General features: G+C 41.0%; 1 protein-coding gene across 3 annotated transcripts in view; it reads right to left on the reverse strand.

Annotated features, from left to right (window-relative positions):
- The window catches only part of LOC137311272 (KH domain-containing, RNA-binding, signal transduction-associated protein 3-like), a 245,473-nt gene that overhangs the window by 64,739 nt on the left and 157,684 nt on the right, over positions 1–23,050 (reverse strand). For all 3 annotated transcript variants that reach the window (XR_010960287.1, XR_010960286.1, XM_067978581.1), the window contains exon 7: positions 15,275–15,357. Coding sequence is in view for 1 of the 3 variants with exons in the window: in XM_067978581.1 (XP_067834682.1) it covers positions 15,275–15,357 (83 nt within the window). In the remaining 2 variants the exon portion in view is untranslated. The remainder of the gene's footprint in view (positions 1–15,274; positions 15,358–23,050) is intronic.

Consider the following 23,050-nt stretch of genomic DNA (forward strand, 5'->3'; position numbering starts at 1 on the left):
TATAGACAATAAAGGAGAGCATGACAAAAGGGAATACGAAGAGGTTAGGAAAGAAGTCAAAAAAAGTTAGGAAAGCAAAGAGGAACTACGAAATTAAATTTACAAAGAATATAAAAAGAAATAGTAAAGTATTCTACAGACACAAATAACAAAAGAAAAATCAGGATAGGGCCACAAAGGGATGCACAAGATAAATTTACAGGTAATGACAGTGAAATGGCAGGAATATTGAATAGTTACTTTGCTTCAGTATTTACCAGGGGGACTAACATGGTGGGCATGACATTTGAAGAAGAGATCAAAAAAGACATAAAAACATTTAAGATAGAAAGGAGAAGATAATTGTTAACTACTCAAATTTAGAGAGGATAAAACCCTTGGGAGGATTGCATCCATGCATATTAAAAGAAGGGGAGAGAGCGGGGATATAGTATTGAGATAGAGGATCAGCCACGATCATATTGAATGGCGGAGCAGGCTCGAAGGGCCTAATGGCCTACTCCTGCTCCTATTTTCTATGTTTCTAAGTTATGAAAGAGATAGCAGAGGCACTATTACATACATATAAAAACTCATTAGAAAAGGGAATAGTGCCTGAGGACTGGCGGACAGCTAATGTTATTCCTACATTTAAAAAGGGAGATAGAACCAGTCCAAGGAACTATAGACAAGTTAGCTTAACATTGGTGGTAGGAAAGATAATGGAATCTTTACTCAAAGAATGTAATAGAAAAATATCTAGAAACCAAAAATATAACAGTGTAGACAACATGGATTTCAAAAGGGAAGGTCATGCTTGGCCAACCTTATTGAATTCTTTGAAGAAGTAATGGAAATGGTAGGCAAGGATAATGCAGAAGATGTAATATATTTGGATTTTCAAAGGCCTTTGATAAGATATCACATAGTAGACTCATGACAAAGGTCAGAGCATGTAGAGTCAGGGAACAGGTAGCAGAATGGATAGCAAGCTGGCTACAAAACAGAAAACAGAGAGTAGGGGTTAAGGATAGCTACTTAGACTGGCAGAAGGTAGGATGTGGTGTCCCATAGGGATTGGTGCTGGGACCAATGTTGTTCACAATTTACATGAACAATTTGGACTCAGGAGTCACAAGTACAATTTCAAAATTTGCGGGCAACATCAAATTGGGGGGTGTAATTAATACAAAGGAAGAATGTGACAAAATACAAGACATTAATAAACTTGCAGAATGGGTGTGTATTTGGCAAATGAATTTCAATATAAATGTGAGGGTGCATTTTGGTAGGAAGAATAAGGAGGCCACATACTTCTTTACCCAAGACTGGTAAGAATTTGGAATGTGCTACCACAAGGAGTACTGGAGGCAAATAGCATAGATGCATTTAAGAGGAAGCTAGATAAGCACATGAGGGAGAAAGGAATAAAAGGATATGCTGATCGGGTTAGATGAAGTAGGGAGGGAGGAGGCTTGTTTGGAGCATAAACACCGGCACAGACCAATTGGGCCGAATGGCCTGTTTCTGTGCTGTAAACTCAGTGTAATGTATTAAAGTAATATTGTTGAAAATGTGCAGATGGCTTGAATTTTTTTAATGCATTCTGTATTCATAAGTTTTGAAATCCTACATTCTAAATAATTGGCTTCATTGTCAGTATAATGGGTCCTTTTCGCCTAGCTCAGGTCTAGACATGTAAATCACAAAATTACCACAAACAGATGTCCTTGCTGTTGTTACAAACTTTAAAATTCACTCACATAGCACTGTAGAAAATATGTTGAACAAAATTATAGGATATCACACTTTGTACTCAACAGGGTTTACCCAAGATAGAGTTTCAAACTAGACTTTGATTGGTGAGCTAAGCTCATATTAATGCCCATCAACTCAAGTATTATATTATTTGATTAAATTGTTTCAAAGAAGATCTTCCTCATCCCAATATAACACTTAGGCCTTACAATGCAAAATGATTTAGTATCTCATGATATGCAATGCAGAATAGCTCAAATGGTACAATTTCAGTAGAAATGCAAAGAGCTTATCACATACCCTCCAAGTTTTATTTTTATTCAGTAGGGTATTTGGCACACATGGAAACCCAACTTCATGTTTTAAGAGTCTCTGAACCAAACTACCCAACTATCAATGCCAAACTCTGGAAGGGGAAAGCAGCTTGAGGCAAGTTTGTTAAGCACTTTGGGGGGAAAAAAAAATTGGATCGGGCCTGTTTTTGGGCAGGGGTCGTGCGATCCGCTATTACCCCTTGTTCAATGGCCCCTGCTCAGGCAGGACCAGACTTTCGTCAGGCATGAGGATTTACCTGCAATCTGCGTTGGAAATCAGCATTGAATGAGGATTCCATACAATTCGCACTTTCCACCAGCAAGGGGAGCTCCAATCTCTTAAAGGCAGGCTATCCGTTAGAAATCTCTTAAAGGTAGCTGGTACCTGTTATTTGCTGAAAACAACAGTCTGCTGTCTGCACGGAGTCTGAACGGAGATCAGACATCGCACACGTAAAACACAGATGCAGCTCCCGTCCCTATGTTTACAAACTGATGAGTTATGTTAAAATATTGAATAAAGGTTGCGCACTACTAAATCCCACATCCTCCAATCTGCATGCCAGATCTCACCAATTTGCCAATCTGAGTTGGTACCAGGCCTGCAAGAGTGCGTGCACCAAAGTTCTCCGCTGATGCACTGGACACCTTGATGCAAGAGGTGGACAGGAGGGACGTCTTATATCCGCTGGGGGGGGGGGGGAGGGGCAAGGGACCCTCCAGACATATACCCAAAAGGCAGTGGGAGACAGCGGGGGACGAAGTCAATGCCAGATGCACAACATCATGAACATGGATGCACTGCAGGAAGAAATTCAATGCTTTGACATGAATGGTCAAGGTGAGTGAGGTCAACTGTCAAGCGGTGTCTCCTATCAATTGCACCACTAGCCGCATCCACTGCTCTTCGCACTACACCCATCACCCACATACCAACAAACTCTTTCCATCAGTGCTCAACTCTTCCAATCAGATGCTTCCTCTCACCTTTACACATTATCACTGTTGCTTGCCGCCCACCCACAACTCACAGGCCATATACACTGGAAGCTATTCAACCATGACATCACCCAGACACACCTCCCACTTTCTTGCAGAAGAAGGTGGTGCATATCAGGAGGCAGCAAGTGGCAGTGGCATTTAGCCCCTCGAGCCTGTTCCGCCATTCAATGAGATCATGCTGGACCTGTGACCGACCTCCATATAACCGCCTTAGCCCCATATCCTTTAATACCATTGGTTCACAGAAATCTATCAATCTCAGATTTAGAATTCACAAGTGAGCTAGCAACAACTGCCGTTTGCAGAAGAGCGTTGCAAACTTCTCCCACCCCTTGCATGTAGCAGCGATTCCTAACTTCACTCCTGCACATCCTGGCTCTAAATGTTAGGCTATGTCCCTGCATCTTAGTATTCAAGTCTAAGAGGCCTCCAAAAACAGTTACAAATGTCTAGGCAGCAAGAAGCAATAAGCTAGCCATTAACCTGTAAATCCTGCATGGTCCTTTTAAATAGCGCTGGTGGGGATCCTTCAGGCACTCTAAGACACATTCAGATGGCTGGGGTTAAGACTGTGCGTTGAGTTGAGCGTTAAGTCCCAAAATGGTGTTTATCACTTTAAATCAGTGTTACACACTGATTGTATCTGTTTTCTCCTTATTTTACATGCTTCAGACATTCGTTATCTGTGCCTGCGCTAGCTCCTATACCAAGATGGTGTCCGGCACACGTCACACTGGAAACTTGTGCGCGCAGTTAAGACGCCATTTTGGCACTTCGGGAGGCTGCGTAGCGCCGAAACAACAGCTCTACACGGCCCAATTTAGCACCCTATATTACTAACAATTATAAATATAAAGGATGATACCCCAAAATGCTGATATCTTTTCAGCATCTTCTGCAAATTGCAAATCAATTGGAGGTGAAGAAGACTGGTATGTTATTGAACTCCTGCTCCTGGAGAAAGAAAGTGGTAAAGATAATGGCCCACAAGTGATGACTTCACCTTATCTCACAGATACACCTACATTTTTTTTTAACAATTGCTTTTGTCTGTCAGTAGAAGTGGACCATACAAGTACCATTTCCTCCCTGCACCTAGAAGTAGCTACTTCTCCACTTCAAAACTTTTGGACAAAGTTATGACTCTTTTCTGCGTTAAACAGGATCAAATATAATTCCCAACTATTCTTTGGTTTCTGAGCAACCATGTCCCACTTACAGCTACAAAAATTCAGAGCAGATCACAGAAAATTAGAAAAACTGCTCCATGTTTGGAGACTACTAAATGATCCCCAGGGGATAATTTTAACCTATGGAAACGGACCAGATCGGATCAGCTGCCGGTGAAGTCAATGGAAAGTGAAATCAGATGGGGTGTTAAACAGACTGCCAAACCAATCCCGTCAATTTCCTGCCAGGTGGGAACTTAATCCCAATGCATTTTCATAGGGCTACCCCTCCAGGTTCCATTAGTGAGCCAGAGTGGCTAATCAATTAGCAGTGCCCTCGGGTACCTCCAGAATCCCCCAGAGATTTACCCTTGGCCCCCTTCTCTTCCTCATCTACATGATGCTGGTTACTGACATCATTCACAAATATGGCATCAGTTTTCACTAATGACACTCAGCTTTACTTCTCTAGCACGGATTGTTAAAGGCAAATTGTGTTTAACTAACTTGATAGAGTTTTTTGATGAGGTAACAGAGAGGGTAAATGAGGGCAATGCAGTTGATGTGGTGTATATGGACTTTCAAAAGGCATTTGCTAAAGTACCGCACAATAGGCTTGTCATCAAAACTGAAGACAATGGAATAAAAGGGGCAGTAGCAGCATGGATAGAGAACTGGCTAAGTAACAGGAAACAGAGAATAGTGGTGAACGGTTGTTTCTCGGACTGGAGGGAGTTGTACAGTGGTGTTCTCCAGGGGTCGGTATTAGGACCACTGCTTTTCTTGATATATAGTAATGACTTGGACTTGGATGTAAAGGGCACAATTTCCAAATTTGCAGATGACGAAATTTGGAAGAGTAGTGAACAGTGAGGAGGATAGTGAAAGAAGATATAAAAAGGCTGGTGACATGGGTGGACATGTGGCAGATGAAATTTAATGTAGAAAAATGCGAGGTGATACATTTCGGTAGGAAGAACGAGGAGAGGCAATATAAACTAGAGGGCACAATTCTAAAAGGGGTACAGGAACAGAGAGATCTGGGGGTATATGTACGCAAATCATTGAAGGTGGCAGGGCAGGTTAAGAAAGCGGTTAAAATAGCATACGTGATTCTGGGCTTTATTAATAGAGGAACAGAGTACAAAAACAAGGAAGTCATGATGAACCTTTATAAAACACTGTTTTGGCCATAACTAGTGTATTGTGTCCAGTTTTGGGCATCGCACTTCAGGAAGGATGTGAAGGCGCAGAAGAGATTTACTAGAATGATTCCAGGGATGAGGGACGTCAGTTACATGGATAGACTGGAAAAGCTGGGGTTGTTCTCCATCGAACAGAGAAGGTTAGGAGAAGATTTGATGGAGGTATTCTAAATCATGAAGGGTCTAGACAGAGTAGATAGAGAGAAACTGTTCCCGTTGACGGAAGGGTCAAGAACCAGAGGACATAGATTTAAGGTGATTGGCAAAAGAACCAAAGGTGACATGAGGAAAAACTTCTTTACACAGCAAGTGGTTAGGATCTGGAATGCACTGCCCGAGGAGGTGGTGGAGGCAGATTCAATCGTGGCTTTCAAAAGGGAGTTGGATAAGTACTTGAAAGGAAAAGATTTGCAGGGCTACGGGGATAGAGAGGGGGAGTGGGACTAGTGGATTGCTCTTGCATAGAGCTGGCATGGATTTGATGGGCCGAATGGCCTCCTTCTGTGCTGTAACCTTTCCATGATTCTATGATTCCACCACCTCTCTTGACCCATCTGCTGTGTCTCTTTGCTGTCAGACTCCTTGTCTGACATTCAGTCTTGGGTGAGCCGTAATTTGTTCCAAGGCTTTACCTCACTCTCCTCAAGCTCTATCGTCCCCTCTTTCCATTAACTCTCCATTCTTCTGACTCGGCCTCTCGGGGGTGGTGGAGGCAGATTCAATCATGGACTTCAAAAGGGAACTGGATATGTACTTGAAAGTAAAAAATTTGTAGAGCTACAGGGATAGGGTAGGGGAGTGGGACTAGCTGGATTGCCCTTTCATAGAGCCGGTGCAGATTTGATAGGCCGAATGGCCTCCTTCCGTGCTGTAACCGTTCTATGATTATATGATTCTTGCTCATCTCCCCTGGCCCGCTTTGTCCTCACCACTGGTGGCCATGCTTTCAGCTCCCTGGCCCGTACATTCGGACTTTCCTTCCTGAATCCCTTCGCTTTTCCATTTTCCTGTGATTCTTTAAGGCTCTCTTTAAAACCCAGGCTTTTTGACCATCCCTCCTAATCGCTCAGTCTCTGGCTGGCATCCATTTTTTCCCTTATGCCTCTTTGTTAAACACCTGTGACATTTTTCTATATTAAAGGTGCTATATAAATAAAAGTTGTTGAAATTCCATCACTGGAGCTACTCGGACCCCAAAGAAAGGCCGCTTACCTTCCTCCTTAAAGGATAGGCAACGATCTACATAGATATAACAGCTTTAATGTACATAATGTCCCTTGCCTCTTTATGGAAGGGCAAAAAATATAGCTAAAAGGGATAAAGGAACACACGCCTGGCTACGATGAGAGAGATAGGAAAGACGACTGAAAACTTTGTCAAAAAGATGGGTTTTGATAAAGTTTTTAAAAAGGTGGACAGGGAAGTGGAGAAGCTGATAGGGTTTGGGGGCAGGGGAAGTCTGCAGGGAAGAGAGCAGGGTCTAGTTACCTGAAACCTCTATCACAGGTTGCAATCCCACCATGGCAGTTTGGGAATTTGAGTTCAGTTTGAAAAAACAAAATAAGTCTAGAGTAAAAAAGCTGGTATTGGTAAAAGTGACCATGAAGCTGTCGGACTGTCATAAAAACCCATCTGATTCACTGATGTTCTTTAGGGAAGGTATCCTGCCACCCTTACCCGGTCTGGCCGGTACCTGAATCCAGTCCTATACCAACATGGTTGACTCTTAACTGCCCTCCGAAGTGGCCTAGCAAGTCACTCAGTTGTATCAAACTGCTGCAAAGAATAATAAAACCAGATGTATCCCTTGGCTGCGACTTAGGCATCGAATTTGGACACGACAAAGACACAGCCAACCCAATCAACCCTGCAAAGTCCTCCTCACTAACATCTGGGGATTGGTGCCAAAGTTGGGACAACTCTCCCACAGACTAGTCAAGCAACAGCCTGATATAGTCATACTCCAGACTCATACCCACAATCCAATATACCAGACTCCTCCATCATCAACCCTGGGTATGTCCTGTCCTTCTGGCAAGCCAGACCCATCATAGGTGGGGGCACAGTGCTATAGTCAGGTATACATAAAATGTGTGAATGCATTATTGCCAACCTCATAACTCTTCAACTCACTCAGCTAACTTGCCTCCAAAAAGGTGCGTCAGATCCCAACTGAGCCAGTGAAGCAGGAACTGCTGAAGTACAGAGTGCCTGTTCCTGCCTCCAATGACATTTGTCTGCAAGGGGTGGGCAGAGGTCCTGCCCCTCACAAGGCAAATTGCAAATTCCCAAAAATAGAAACATGGCGCAACTGGGTCTCTGCCATTTTGAGCAATTGAGCAAACCTATCTTTTGCTATCCAGTATTAAATGCACTCAGCCACCAACCCACAAACAATAGGTGCAACTCACACAAAGACAGCGGTAGATTTTATAACAGAATGAACTCCAAGGAAAAAGAAAGGAGGTTTTCCCTTAGGTGGCTTCCCAGCAAACTTCTCATTACTTTACTCTGCAGTAGATAACATAGCAAAGTCCAAACGGTCTTAGATCTTTAAACTAGCAGGGGGGTGGGGGAGGATCTAGTAGCAATAACAAAAGCCTAAAGATAAAAGAAACAGGAGATGAGTGTAAAGGTCAGACCAGAGTAAGGAATAAAGATAACAAACAGTCAAGGAACAAATACAATTATAAAACAGAAGTATTAAAGGACTGTTAAAAATAAAGTAAAAAGAAGAACAATTAAAGACAAATTAAACTGCCTGTACTGCAATGTACACAACATCCAAAATAAGACAGGGGAACTGGAAGCAATAATTGGTAGCGAGGAACCAGATGTAGTAGGAATAACTGAAACATGGCTACATAAAGTATAAGACTGGCAACTAAATATTGCAGGTTATAACATAAACAGAAAGCATAGGGAAGGAACCGGTGGGGGGGGGGGAAGGGGTGGAGTAGCTGTATTAATTAGAGATAACACAATGGTAGTAGAAAAAAAGGGACATAACTAACAGAAGGATAGAATCAGAATCAATATGGACTGAAACAAACGATAAGTAGGGATCCATCATGCTTATAGGGGTATACTACAGACTACCTAATAGTGGAAAGGAGGTGGAGGAAGAAATATTTAAGCAAATGTGAAATGAGTAAAGGGCATAGAATAATAATCATAGGAGATTTTAACTACCTCCAAATAAACTGGCAAGAAGTAGGTAAAGGGGTGCATGCAATGGAGTCTTTACAATGTATGCAGGACTCCTTTCTTACCCAATAAAAAGACTAAATGAAAATGAACCAGAACAGATAAGAGAAGTAAGCATTGGGGAATATCTCGGCAATAGCGATCACAACATAATCAGGTTTAAGATAAAGATCGAGAAGGACACAAGTAAGACAAAGACTAAAGTAATAAATTGGAAAAAAGCTGATTTTAAGGGAATGATAATGGAATCAAGGAAAACAAACTGGAAAAATTTACTGACAAATAAAGAAATAGAACAGCAGTAGGAAACATTTAAAACAGTGGTCGAGAGTCCAGGAGAAATATATCCCATTAAAAAGCAAGGACAAACAAGTTGGTAATGACACACCATGGATGAAGACAGAAATAAGGGCAAAATTGAAACTAAAGCAAAAGGCATACATTAAGTACATAGACAACAAAGGGGAGGATGATAAAAGTGAATATGAAAAGGTTAGGAAAGAAGTCAAAAAAACAATTAGGAAAGCAAAGAGAAACTACAAAATTAAATTATCAAAGAATATAAAAGAAATAATAAAGTATTCTACAGACACATAAATAACAAAAGAAAAATCAGGATAGGGATAGGGCGACTAAGAGATGCACATGATAAGCTCACAGGTAATGACAACAAAATGGTAGAAATATTAAATAATTACTTTACCTCAGTATTTACCAGGGAGACTTACATGGTGGGTATGACATTAGGAGAAGAGATCAAAAAAGTTATAATGACATTTAAGATTGAAATGGGGGAGATAATTGATAAACTAATCAAACCTAGAGAGGATAAAACCCCAGATCTGGATGGATTGCATCCGTGTATATTAAAAGAAGTTAGGGAAGAGATAGCAGAGATGCTATTACATATATATAAACATTCATTACAAAAGGGAATAGTGCCAGAGGACTGGCAGACAGCCAGTTAAAAAGGGAGGTGGAACCAGTCCAGGAAACTACAGATCAATTAGCTTAATGTCGATGGTAGCAAAGAGAATGGAATGCTTACTCAAAGATGTAAGAGAAAAACATCTAGAAATTGAAAATATAATAAAGAACAGTCAGCAGGATTTCAAAAGGGAAGTCATGCTTGCCCAACCTTACTGAATTCTTTGAAGAAGTAACAGAAAGGATAGATAAGGGTAACGCGGTAGACGTAATATATTTGGATTTTCAAAAGGCCTCTGCTAAGGTACCACATAGTTGACTCATGAGTAAGGTCAGAGCTTGTGGAGTGACGAGACAAGTAGCAGAATGGATAGCAAGCTGGCTACAAAACAGAAGAGAGAGTAGGGGTTAAAGGTAGTTACTCAGATTGGCAAAAGGTGGGAAGTGGTGTTCCACAAGGATCTGTCTGGGACGGCTGTTGTTCATCATTTACATAAATGATTTGGACTTGGGAATCAGAAGTACAATTTCAAAATTTGCAGATGACACCAAATTGGCGGGTATAGTTAATACTGAGAAGGGCTGTGACAAAGTACAGGAAGACATTAATAAACTTACTGAATGAATTTCAATATCGCCAAGTGCGAGGTAGTACATTTTGGTTGGAAGAGTAAGGTGGCCACATACTCCTCAGAAAATGAGAGTCGAAATGGGGTAGAGGAGCAGAGGGATCTGGGGGGTACAGATGCACAAATCACTAAAAGTAGGGATGCAGGTTAATGAGGCCATAAAAAAAGCAAACATAGCACTGGGTTTCATTTTTAGAGGGATAGAATTGAAAAACGGGGAAGTTATGTTAAACTTGAGTCGAACCTTGGTTAGGCCACACTTGGAGTACTGTGAACAGTTCTGGTCTCCATATTATAAAAAGGATATAGGGGCATTGGAGAAGGTGCAAAAAAGATTTACTAGATGATACCAGAACTGAGAGGTTATACCTATCAGTAAAGATTGAAAAGAGAATACTGAGCGGTGACCTGATTTTAAGATTGTCTTTAAGATTATGAAAGGTTTGTTTTGTTTCATGTTTGGGATGTTGCATTGAGAAATGTAGACCTTTTTCTCATCACACACATACATTTTTATCTGCAAGTATTTCTTTGACCAGTAAAATTAAACACAAGCTTTAAAATTAGGTATAAAAGTTTAGGGCAGACATAGAAAAGATGCTTCCACTTGCGGGGGAGACCAGAACTAGGATAGTCTAGACAAAAGATAGTCACTAATAAAGTCAATAGGGAATTCAGGAGAAACTTCTTCACCCATAGAGTGGTAAGAATGTGGAACACGCTACCACAAAGAGTAGTTGAGGCGACTAACATTGAAGCATTTAAGGGGAAGCTAAATAAACACATGAGGGAGAAAGGATATGTTGATAGGGTTAGATGAAGGGTGGAAGGAGGCTCGGGTGGAGCATAAACACTGTTGTGGACCTATTGGGCCAAATAGAATATACAGCACAGAAACAGGCTAAGTAATTCTATGTGATTATGTGCAGTAATGTCCGTGATTGAAAAATTAAAACTTCCTTCGGTAAAACTGTCCTTGTGCGAGGGAGCACAATGCGCTAAGTGGATACCAGCGGTGGAATGGATTTACTGATCTGTGTGCTGTTCTGGCACACGTGTTAATTTCTAGTCCCATAATAGGACATGCACTATATGGAAATATATCGCCGTTCCTTCATCGTTGCTGGGTCAAAATCCTGGAACTCCCTACCTAACCGCACTGTGGGAGAACCTTCACCACACAGACTGCAGTGGTTCAAGGCGGCGGCTCACCACCACCTTATCAAGGGCAATTAGGGATGGGCAATAAATGCTGGCCTTGCCAGCGATGCTCACAATCCATGAATGAATAAAAAAAATCTCAGCCCAGCAAAAATCACAGGGCAGACATTTTGCTCACAGGATGCTATAGCAGAGTCTAATACATACACATGAAAAATTTTATTTAAAAAATCATCTCTAAAATTAGTAAGAGGATTATATATATATAAAATCTCATTGTTCTCCTAGTTGAGTATCAGGAGGGTTTTTCTTTCAGGTCCAATACATGGTCAGAATCGCAGATGGAACTAACACAGTTTACTTTAGACTAAGCCTCTCAAGTTTGGAGGTAATGCTTTCTTTTTCTCCCAAATGTGCTGAATAGGAAGAAAGGGTGATGATCTGGTAACTGACCCACCTACAATTATCCTTTATTTGGGTTTACCAGGGGCAGCAATCTGAAAATCAGAATTAGATATTTAATTTTGAGAGCCTGAAATTAAAATTGAAAATGCTAGGAATGCATGGGAAAATAATTCAGCACGCAAGACAGAAAGATAAGTTAATGTTTCAGCTGTGACCCTTCGTCATAAAGGGGTTTTGGTGAAGGTTCACATCCAAAACATTAACCTTGTTTTCTCTCTCTGATACTGATCAGCACGTTCTGATTTTATTTCGGATATCTGGCAATTGTGGTTTTCCTTTTTATAAGTCTAGGACTCCCAAATTACAAAGGATTTCATTTTTGAATAAAAATTCATGAGAAATAAGTTAACTTTTGATTGGCCCATTCACAAAATACTTTGAGGTAGATAGAAGGTAAATGTTGTGGTGAGAACAATTCATATGAAGTGCTTACCCTTCATGTGATCCATATACCTAGACTTTAGCTAAACCTTTGACACAGTAACACATAGAAAATTACTTAACATCGTAGAAAAGCACAAAATGGAGGTAGTTTTTGAAGTGTATAACTAACTAATCAGATGGTGTAAAAGGCAATTGTTAAAGGACCGGCATTAACATGGAAAGAGGAGACTGGAATCCGGGGATCAGGTCTGGTGTCTTATTGGGTCCAAAGTACATTATTGCCATTCTTTCCTTCAAACCATTAAAGCTCTCCAAGTTTCTTGATAATCCCAAATTGGGGGGAGTCATAAACAGTAGATGGAAACACCTAACATCGCTGCAGCAAAATTCTTAAGTTCTGGAACATAAAAATATTTTAATTTTACATTTTTTAAACTACTGCCGCATAGTTTGCTCATGTAATATGCCACCCTTAAAAATAAATAAAAGCAAATACAATCTAATTCAGTAGTTGAAACCTTTTGCAACTGACTCCACCAAAGATTCTCAGCATCTCAAACCCCTCTAAGATACTGATACTAGTAAATCTGAAAAAAATTCTCACTCTCTATCCTTCTACACTTGTTTTCGTCTCTCTCTTTCCTTCCATATAGCTCTCCCCTCTTTCGCTTTTGAATATCTCCACTTTTCCCCCTGCCTCTCCCTCACTCTTCTCCATCCTTCCTGTCTGTTTCAGAAGTCTGGGCCCAATTATCAGTTAAGATTTATTTGGATTCAAACTCATTTGAGATACATCTCCTAGTTGCAAGTCTAAACATTTTACCTGTATAGACACAAACTACTTTTTGTTAACCATACTTCATATAATGACACCAAGGCTACAATTGGAATAGAACCATAAAAGTTTACAGCATTGAAGGAGGCCATTCAGACTTTCCATTAGGAAAACAGGATTAGTTCATCTAATCTCAATCCTTTGAGCACTCAATTTTAGTTGTAGCCTCTGTACTCACATTCAAAAGCATGTAACGTCAGCAAAACAATACTGACATTAGTCCAGTGAATTCAAATTCAAGCAATAGAAAGATCTCAAAGGAATTTATTTTACTATTAGTGCTCTGCAAATAATGTCCCACCATGCATTTCTACTCTTAATTAGCTACTACAAGCCTCAATGGGTTCATCAAGAATATGAATTCAACAAGAAGAACTATTAAAGAGAAACCCACTGAAATATTCTCTACAGTTAATTACATTTGTTGACAAAACTAACTTTGTAATGGTACACTAATGAAATATGGAACAAGTAGGCTAAAACAAATTGTTTGATAAACTGCCACTTAGCACGTTCAACTTCCAAAACATGCATTTTTTATGAAGTCAATTCTTGCACAATCAATTCTATAGCTCTAAAGTGAATACTTCATGTACCAGTATCCCATACTCAGCAACTAGGTTTTCTATCAATATATGACTTTTCATTACAGTTATTTTTATACTATATATAAAAAAAAGTCATAGCACAGAAAGAGGCCATTCAGCCCATCATGCCTGTGCCGGCTCTTTGAAAGAGCAATCCAAGTAGTCCCACTCCCCCGCTCTTTCCCCATAGCCCTGAAGATTTTTCCTTTTCAAGTATATATCCAATTCCCTTTTGAATGTTACTATTGAATCTGCTTCCATCACCCTTTCAGGTGGTGGAAGCATGACAGTTTCAGTAAGAACATTGTTTGGCTCTTTACCTCTTATTTTTGTAATCTTAAACTAAGTCACTGCAGCCTATCTAAGACTGTATTGGCAGAAAACTACTGAAAAGAATCAGAGAGGAGCTAAATGGAAGGATATATATATATATATATATATATATGGGTAACATAGGTTACAATACCACTGACTGGCTGAAGATAGATCATGCAATCATCATGTGAATGCCTCATGAGGTTGGAAAAGAAAAGAAACCTCTTTTCATGAGGTTGGAGGTACAGAAGGACTGCCTTAATGGGGTACTTGATTATTAAAATTGGCTCGTCAATTCACAGAATCCATAGAATGTTACAGCACAAAAGAAGCCATTTGGCCCATCGTGCCTGTGCCAGCTCTTTGGTAGAGCTATCCAATTAGTCCCACTCCCATGTTTACATTTTCTATTTACTTAACAGAAACAGTCACAATTAAAAGTGACTGTACAGCAGCGATACAATGGCAATAAAGTGGTGTCACACACACACTTATCCTCTAACAACAACTTTCTATGTAAGTTAAGCACATTTTGAAGAGGCTAACAAATAGAAAAGCTGCCTGCAGTGTTATTGCAGGATTTATGAAGAATCTTCCCATTACTATTTCTGACAAGACATTCTCGCCATTTAGTCTGACAGTTTAGCCAGCGGCATTTAGTGCTTTTATTATTATTAAGGGCAACTTTCTTTATGATATAGCTAATGCTGTTCCAGTCTGATAACTTTCTGCTTCCTGGACACATACAACAGAACTTTTCTTTTATGTTTAACAATGGCAACCTCTTTTGGAAAATAGTAAAATGCTGGAGGAAGGTGCTTAATCTGATTGATGTTACACAAATACTGCTTTTGTTGACCTACAAGCAACTTAAGAGGGACAAGAGAAGGGAACAATAGATCATTCAAAAAGCTCTTCCTAATATCATAAATCAAATATTCTTGATGAAAAACTAGGAGTTCAAAATGTCACTTCTGTGCTTGCTAGCACGTGCTTTTCTCTCTATTAAAGTGAATAGGAGGAAAATTGTGGGCCTGAGAGTGCAGAAGTACAATTATTACCCCAGGTATATTTCAGCACCATAGGAAATGCCACACGTTAGTATCAATGTCCGAATTTCTCAATTAAAGCACAACAAATTGCTTCAGTTTTTTCTCTCATTCATTCCCTTTCCCAAGCTGACCGTTCAAAATCAAGGTAAAGTAAGTCATCGTCAATGATACCTCCTAGAATTTGATTTAAAATGCCGTTTAGTTCATGAGTCAGACTTAACTATGACCCAGACCGCCACAGATCAAAATCAACGTATGCAGTTATGAAGATCAGTGCATTGTTACCTTTGTCCTTGATTGCTGTAGTTGTTATCATACGAGTCATAACCTTGGTCTTCATAGGTTGCTCCATAGCCATCACCATATGCCTAAAGTTTCAAAGAGGAGAAGTGACTTTCCAGTATACACACACTATTCTCAAACATATTTTAAAATTAGAACTCGCTTTACTTTAAACATTCAAACATCCCATTGGAATGCATCACAATCTAACTAGAACTGCAAAACAGACTTTTGGAACTGGTCTAGTACAACAATGACAATTAAACAGTAAAGGAAAATGTTGTTGTCCAACTTTCTTCCTTCCTCTCCTTAAGGTGCTGAGTCATCCTGAGAAATGGTTCCATGAACATCGGCAGCCCTCCAGTACTGTGCCCAAGTAACCATTCTTCATATGTCGATGTAGGTGGTGTGTCTGCACCTTGTTCAACTGTGGAGGGCATCAGAACCATTCACAATCTTGTTCTTCCTTGATGTCTAAGCACACTCCAGCAATGATCACTGGATAGCAATCAGAAATGGGAATGCCAAGCGATCCTCCTATACCCCCCCCCCCCCACCCCAGTCCCCTCCACTCCTACTCCCCAGCCCTGGGACATCGATGCCAATTGTAGTGTCCCAATTGTTGCCATGGCTGACATTAGTTAACTCAATCTAGACAGGGAATCAAAACTGGTACATTCTGGTCTGCATGGTTCAGTGATACATTGAGTGCTACATTTACCCATTAGTTCATTCACACTCATAGTAAAAGCTTTATTGAAATAGACCTGAACATTCAGTTTAAACCTTATCCACTGTTTTGAGATAAGGGCAGACCTGAGCTAATGACAGAATATTCGGATTCTAACATTTATACTATGACAGGTTTATTTGAACAGTTCCACTGTAAGGTTCAAATCCAAGCTTGAAGCAAATCCAATGGTGGTTTCACCCGTTGGCTTGTACAGTGGTCAACTTGGAGGTCACTCATTAGGTGGCTGTAACAGTCAAAGAGCAATCCTCAGGCATTTTAGACGGACAAGAATGGAGTGTTTCTATTTATACGAACACAGCAGGTTGATGTACCAAAGGCTCTATGGGGTTTTCTGAAGTTTAAAGCCACAGCTGGAACTAATAGTTAAGATTTCAGCATAAAGAGCATCTCCTCTGAAATCCTAAATGGAAGATATGCAGCTCCCGTATGCAATCATAATACTGTTTACAGAAGTCAACACGCCTTGCTTTCAGAACACAGGTGGCCAAAACCACTTTCTGTCCCCATAAGGATGTTCAGTTAAAAGCTCACTGGAATAATGACAAACAAAATCCAAAATGGAAGGCAAAAGTCAGAAAGAGAAAAACAAAAAGAGATGGGTCATTAGTCTATTTTTTTTGGATAAAAGAGGTTAGAAATGATAAACTTGGAAAAAGAGGGAAAAATAATGTTAAAAAAAGAAAATAGAGAATGGAACAGAAAAGAAACAACAGGGCACACGCTCCCTTATATTTTTTCACTTTTTAATGCAAAACTAGTAGGTATCTCATTGAGTTGCTCACAGGGAACATGTATTTATATAGCATCTCTCGGGATGTGGGCCTCGCTAGTATTGGTGTTCAGGAGTTATTAGGCTTGATAGCACTTGGTATATTTTCCACACATCACTGCTATATATGCATATATCTTTCTACTTCAGAAAGGAATATGGAAATATGGGAAAAGAATCATAAATGTTATAGTTTTGATAAGCTAAATTAGAACCAGACACTTTTAATAACTGTTTCATTGAAATCTGTTGGTATGTACTTCTATCTCTTGCTATTTCTGCTATTTAATTAGCACTACTGTAATACTATTATTTTCAGGATCATTAATGTATGAAAACGTTTCGGTCCAGGCACAGGAGTTTCCCTGGACCTTACAGCTACCCAAGGGTTAATGTTACTGGCAAGTGTAACAATTAAAAAAGGATGGAATTTGAAAAATTTAAAAGGAATTGTAACTCAAAGCACTGCTTCCATCACGTTTTCTTTTGGGAGTAGGGAGCAAGCGAGAGGAAGAACATACCTACAGTTCTCTTAATTACAATGACCCAATCACGGATGAGACAAGTCTCTGGAAACACCTCAGACTGACAACAAGCCTTGCCTGAATGCTGACTGGAAATCATTCAACGTGGTAAAATTTATACTGGCCAAGTATGGCTGGTTGGTACTGAACTTTCTGTCACAGTAGCTCCTGATCACCATCAAGTCTTCTAATCCTCACCTTTCATTTTTCACTGTGTGTCATTTTCCATTGCCCCTAACTGTTCAGGTATTAATAAATGTAAGGAATCTTACAACACCAGGTTATAGTCCAACAAATTTATTTTAAAATCACAAGCTTTCGGAGATTATCTCCTTCGTCAGATGAATGAATGAAAAGGTTCTCAAATCGCATATCTTATACTATGTTGGGACAGCATCACACCAATCAAAAGGTGTCGTTGTTATTCAAACAGGCCAGTCACGGAGAACAGCACGTCCCAGTACACTAGATATACATTGTGTCTATTACACAGGCAGGCAGAAAGAAACTCAAAATGGCAGAGAGAGAGAGAGAGAGAGAATTTTAAAAAACATATAAATTTTTTCCCCCTTTTTGCTGGTGGGGTTACGTGTAGCGTGACATGAACCCAAGATCCCGGTTGAGGCCGTCCTCATGGGTGCGGAACTTGGCTATCAACTTCTGCTCGACGATTTTGCGTTGTCGTGTGTCTCGAAGGCCGCCTTGGAGAACGCTTACCCGAAGATCGGTGGCTGAATGTCCTTGACTGCTAAAGTGTTCCCCGACTGGGAGGGAACCCTCCTGTTTGGCGATTGTTGCGCGGTGTCCGTTCATCCGTTGTCGCAGCGTCTGCATGGTCTCGCCAATGTACCATGCTCCGGGGCATCCTTTCCTGCAACGTATGAGGTAAACAACGTTGGCCGAGTCACAGGAGTATGAACCATGTACCTGGTGGGTGGTGTCCTCTCGTGTGATGGTGGTATCCGTGTCGATGATCTGGCATGTCTTGCAGAGGTTGCCGTGGCAGGGTTGTGTGGTGTCGTGGACACTGTTCTCCTGAAAACTGGGTAACTTGCTGCGAACGATGGTCTGTTTGAGGTTGGGTGGCTGTTTAAAGGCGAGCAGTGGAGGCGTGGGGATGGCCTTAGCGAGGTGTTCGTCGTCATCGATGACATGTTGAAGGCTGCGGAGAACATGGTGTAGTTTCTCCGCTCCAGGGAAGTACTGGACGACGAAGGGTACTCTGTTGGTTGCGTCCCGTGTTTGTCTTCTGAGGAGGTCTATGCGATTCTTCGCTGTGGCCCGTCGGAACTGTCGATCGACAAGTCGAGCGTCATATCCCGTTCTTACGAGGGCGTCTTTCAGCGTCTGTAGGTGTCCATCGCGTTCCTCCTCGTCTGAGCAGATCCTGTGTATTCGTAGGGCCTGTCCATAGGGGATGGCCTCTTTGACGTGGTTGGGGTGGAAGCTGGAAAAGTGGAGCATCGTGAGGTTGTCCGTGGGCTTGCGGTAGAGTGAGGTGCTGAGGTGCCCGTCTTTGATGGAGATTTGTGTGTCCAAGAAAGAAACCGATTCTGAGGAGTAGTCCATGGTGAGTTTGATGGTGGGATGGAACTTGTTGATGTTATCGTGTAGTCTCTTCAGTGATTCTTCGCCGTGGGTCCATAGGAAGAAAATGTCGTCGATGTATCTGGTGTATAGCGTTGGTTGGAGGTCCTGTGCAGTGAAGAAGTCGTGCTCGAACTTGTGCATGAAAATGTTGGCGTATTGGGGTGCGAATTTGGTCCCCATGGCTGTTCCGTGTGTTTGGGTAAAGAACTGGTTATTGAAGGTGAAGACATTGTGATCCAGGATGAAGCGGATGAGTTCCGCACCCATGAGAACGGCCTCAACCGGGATCTTGGGTTCATGTCACGCTACACGTAACCCCACCAGCAAAAAGGGGGAAAAAATTTATATGTTTTTTAAAATTCTCTCTCTCTCTCTCTCTGCCATTTTGAGTTTCTTTCTGCCTGCCTGTGTAATAGACACAATGTATATCTAGTGTACTAGGACGTGCTGTTCTCCGTGACTGGCCTGTTTGAATAACAACAACACCTTTTGATTGGTGTGATGCTGTCCCAACATAGTATAAGATATGCGATTTGAGAACCTTTTCATTCATTCATCTGACGAAGGAGATAATCTCCGAAAGCTTGTGATTTTAAAATAAATTTGTTGGACTATAACCTGGTGTTGTAAGATTCCTTACATTTGTCCACCCCAGTCCATCACCGGCATCTCCACATCACAGGTATTAATACACCTTGGTTCAATTTTACAGATATAGTCTCAAAAACAAGCCAAATGAGAGATAACTTGGCCACTTATGGATCCTTTGAACAATCATTATTTACTCAGTCACTGCTATAATGCTTGATTGTATCAATAAACCTAATGGATACTTTTGCATCTATTTAGATAGCATAGTAACAAAATAATGGGCACTTCACTGGAGAACAATTGACTTTCAACAGCAACTCAAGCAAATGTGTAGAATAATTTATTGAAGTTGACTGAATTAACCATTTCACGACACAAACAGAAATTACGTTGTAATAAATATCAATGGTGGAAAGTTGTAACTGATAGCATATCTACAGCCATTCAGCTGAGAGCAAATGTATGAACAGTTGGACTGTTGAGCACTGCTCTGACGATTCCTCCAAAAATGAATTAGCAAAAAGGGAAAGTTAACCTGATTTTTGCTCTTTAAGAAGGCGTTGCTAATATCACTCAAGAGAAATTTAAAATAGTGTACTGTAGCTGCAGAGTCAAACTGTAAAGTGAATATTGTATTTTAAGTTGGACCTGAACTCAACAAATGAGAACATTTCAAGTAAAGAATGAACTAGCACCTCTCACCTCGGAACTTCAGCGCTTCACAGCCAATTAAGTATTTTTTGACGTGTACTCACTGTCATAATATCAGTCAATGTGGCAGCCAATTTGAACACTGCAAGGTCCCACAAACAGCAATGAGATAAATGACCAGATAATTACCTTTAGTGATATTAGTTAAGCGATTATAATATTGGCCAGGATATCAGGATAACTCCCCTGCTCTTCTTCAAATGGCACAATGGGATATTTTATGTCCACCAGAGAGGGGAGATGGGGCCTCGGTGCAACATTTCTTCTAAAAGATGGCACCTCCAACAGTACAGCATTCCCTCAGTACTTCACTGAAGTGTCAGCCAAGATTATATGTTCATATCACTAGATTGGGACTTGAACCCACAACCTTCTGACTCAGAAGTGAGAGTGCTCCCACTGAATCAATACAGCAGTGACAAAAGCGAATAGTACACAGAAGTATTTTTGGGGGCAGAAAGCATAGCAATAGAAGTCACTGGCAACTGTAAAGCAGTGCAGCAGGAGATATGGAAGAATAATCATAGAGAGGTACAGCACGGAAGGTGGCCATTCGGCCCATCGAGTCCATACTGGCTCTATGCAAGAGCCATCCAGCGAGTTCCACTCCCCTGTCCTATCCCCATAGCCCTGCAAATTGTTTCCCTTCAAGTATTTATCCAGTTCCCTTTTGAAGGCCATGATTGAATCTGCCTCCACCACACCCTCTGGCAGTGCATTCCAGATCCTAACCACTCACTGTGTAAAAAAAAGTTTTTCCTCATGTCACCTTTGGTTCTTTTGCCAATCACTTTAAATCTACGTCCTCTGGTTCTTGACCCTTCCGCCAATGGGAACATTTCTCTATCTACTCTGTCTAGGCCAGTCATGATTTTGAATACCTCTATCAAATCTCCTCTCAACCTTCCCTGTTCCAAGGAGAACATCCCCAGCTTCTCCAGTCTATCCACATAACTAAAGTTCCTCATCCCTGGAATCATTCTAGCAAATCTCTTCTGCACCCTTTCTAAGGCCTTATCCTTCCTAAAGTGCGTGGCCAGAATCAGTGTTTTATAAAAGGTTCATCATGACTTTGTTGCTTTTGTACTCTTTGCCTCTATTTATAAAGCCTAGGATCCCGTATGCTTTTTTAACCGCTTTCTCAACCTGCCCTGCCACCTTCGATGATTTGTGTACATATACCCCCAAGTCTCTCTGTTCCTGTACCCCTTTTAGAATTGTGCCCTTTAGTTTATATTACCTCTCCTCATTCTTCCTACCGAAATGTATCACTTCGCATTTTTTTGCGTTAAATTTCATCTGCCACGTGTCCGAACATGCCACCAGCCTGTCTATATCCTCTTGAAGTCTATCACTATCCTCTTCATTGTTCACTACACTTCCAAGTTTTGTGTCATTTGCAAATTGTGCTCTGTATACCCAAGTCCAAGTCATTAATATATATCAAGAAAATCAGTGGACCTAGTACCGACCCCTGGGGAACACCACTTTACACCTCCCTCCAATCTAAAAATCAACTGTTCACCACTACGCTGTTTCTTGTTACTTAGCCAATTCTGTATCCATGCTGCTACTGCCCCTTTTATTACATGGGCTTCAATCTTGGTGACAAGCCTATTATGTGGCACTTTATCAAACACCTAGAGGGCAGATTAGGAATGAAGCGGGCATGGGAGGTGCAAACTAGCAGCAGGTGCATTGCAACAGGGCCAGCTACTTGGCTATGATGGAAATGCAACACTCATGAGGGGGATTGTGATTCAGCCCACTCCATAAAGACCGAAGGGCAGTAGCTATATGTGTAACACACCAGCAGTGGCAGTGAAGGTGACCAATGCAGTCAACTTGAATGCCTCAGAGACCTTCCAGCCATCCAAAAGGGCACACCAGGAATCCTGGGCAACTGACTTTGTTTCACAATGGAAGAATCACAAATTGTAAGATACAGTAAAAAGTGAATTAAATGTATTTAGTGGTGCAGTGCTTGTGGTATAAATTTAAGGTATCTGCTAGTGTGTTTGCCTCTAGTGAGTTGTGAAATTTTGTGTGGGCTGTCTGTGCATCAGTAATAAGTACTCTTCCAGCCTGCTCCTTGTATCCATAATGAACCACTTTGGAATTGCACTGGCACTAGGAGCATCTTTTGCTGTACTCAAAGTGATTTCCTGCTTTCAGAGGGATGTCTTGCAGTGCATTCCTTTGCGATGACTGGATGCTTCTGTATCACTCCACACATGTCAATGCTACACATCAATCATACCCATCAATCTGAGTATAGAACAGTGAGCATCTATAACCATTTTCCAGGCAGATGGATACCATGCATCTTGGATTAGGCCCAAATATTTTATAGTAGCAATGTGGGCATTCATTATGGATATCCCACTGTGACTATAGCCTGCATAACTGAGACCTTACTGCAGGTGCCACTGATGTTGCCGTGTGTTCAATAGCTGACTGCAGTAAGGACAGCTATTGCACCATGACATTATTCAAATGGAAGATGGCAGTGAATTTCTGCAAGCTGTTGTGTGCAAATAAACAAATGACTCCTCAATATGGTACATGTCCTGTAGCAGCCTCCATCTGATAGTAGGCCAACAAAGGTCTGTCACCATACAACTCAGTAGGGGTACTGAGCATGCTGTACCTCGACATTATAAACAACCATCACTATCTTTTCATCATCGGTGCTAACTAGTTCACTACGATTCTATGAACATCGTTATTTTCTTCTCCTAAACTGTGTGCATCTTTGCTGGTGACTCATGCATAGTGGTAGTTGTGACAGTTGGTGCTCTGTTGTACTGGTCTTCCGGTTCGGCTGGAGGGCAATTATG

The sequence above is a fragment of the Heptranchias perlo genome, chromosome 3, assembly GCF_035084215.1.
Source record: "Heptranchias perlo isolate sHepPer1 chromosome 3, sHepPer1.hap1, whole genome shotgun sequence".
In the NCBI taxonomy this organism is placed as follows: domain Eukaryota; kingdom Metazoa; phylum Chordata; class Chondrichthyes; order Hexanchiformes; family Hexanchidae; genus Heptranchias; species Heptranchias perlo.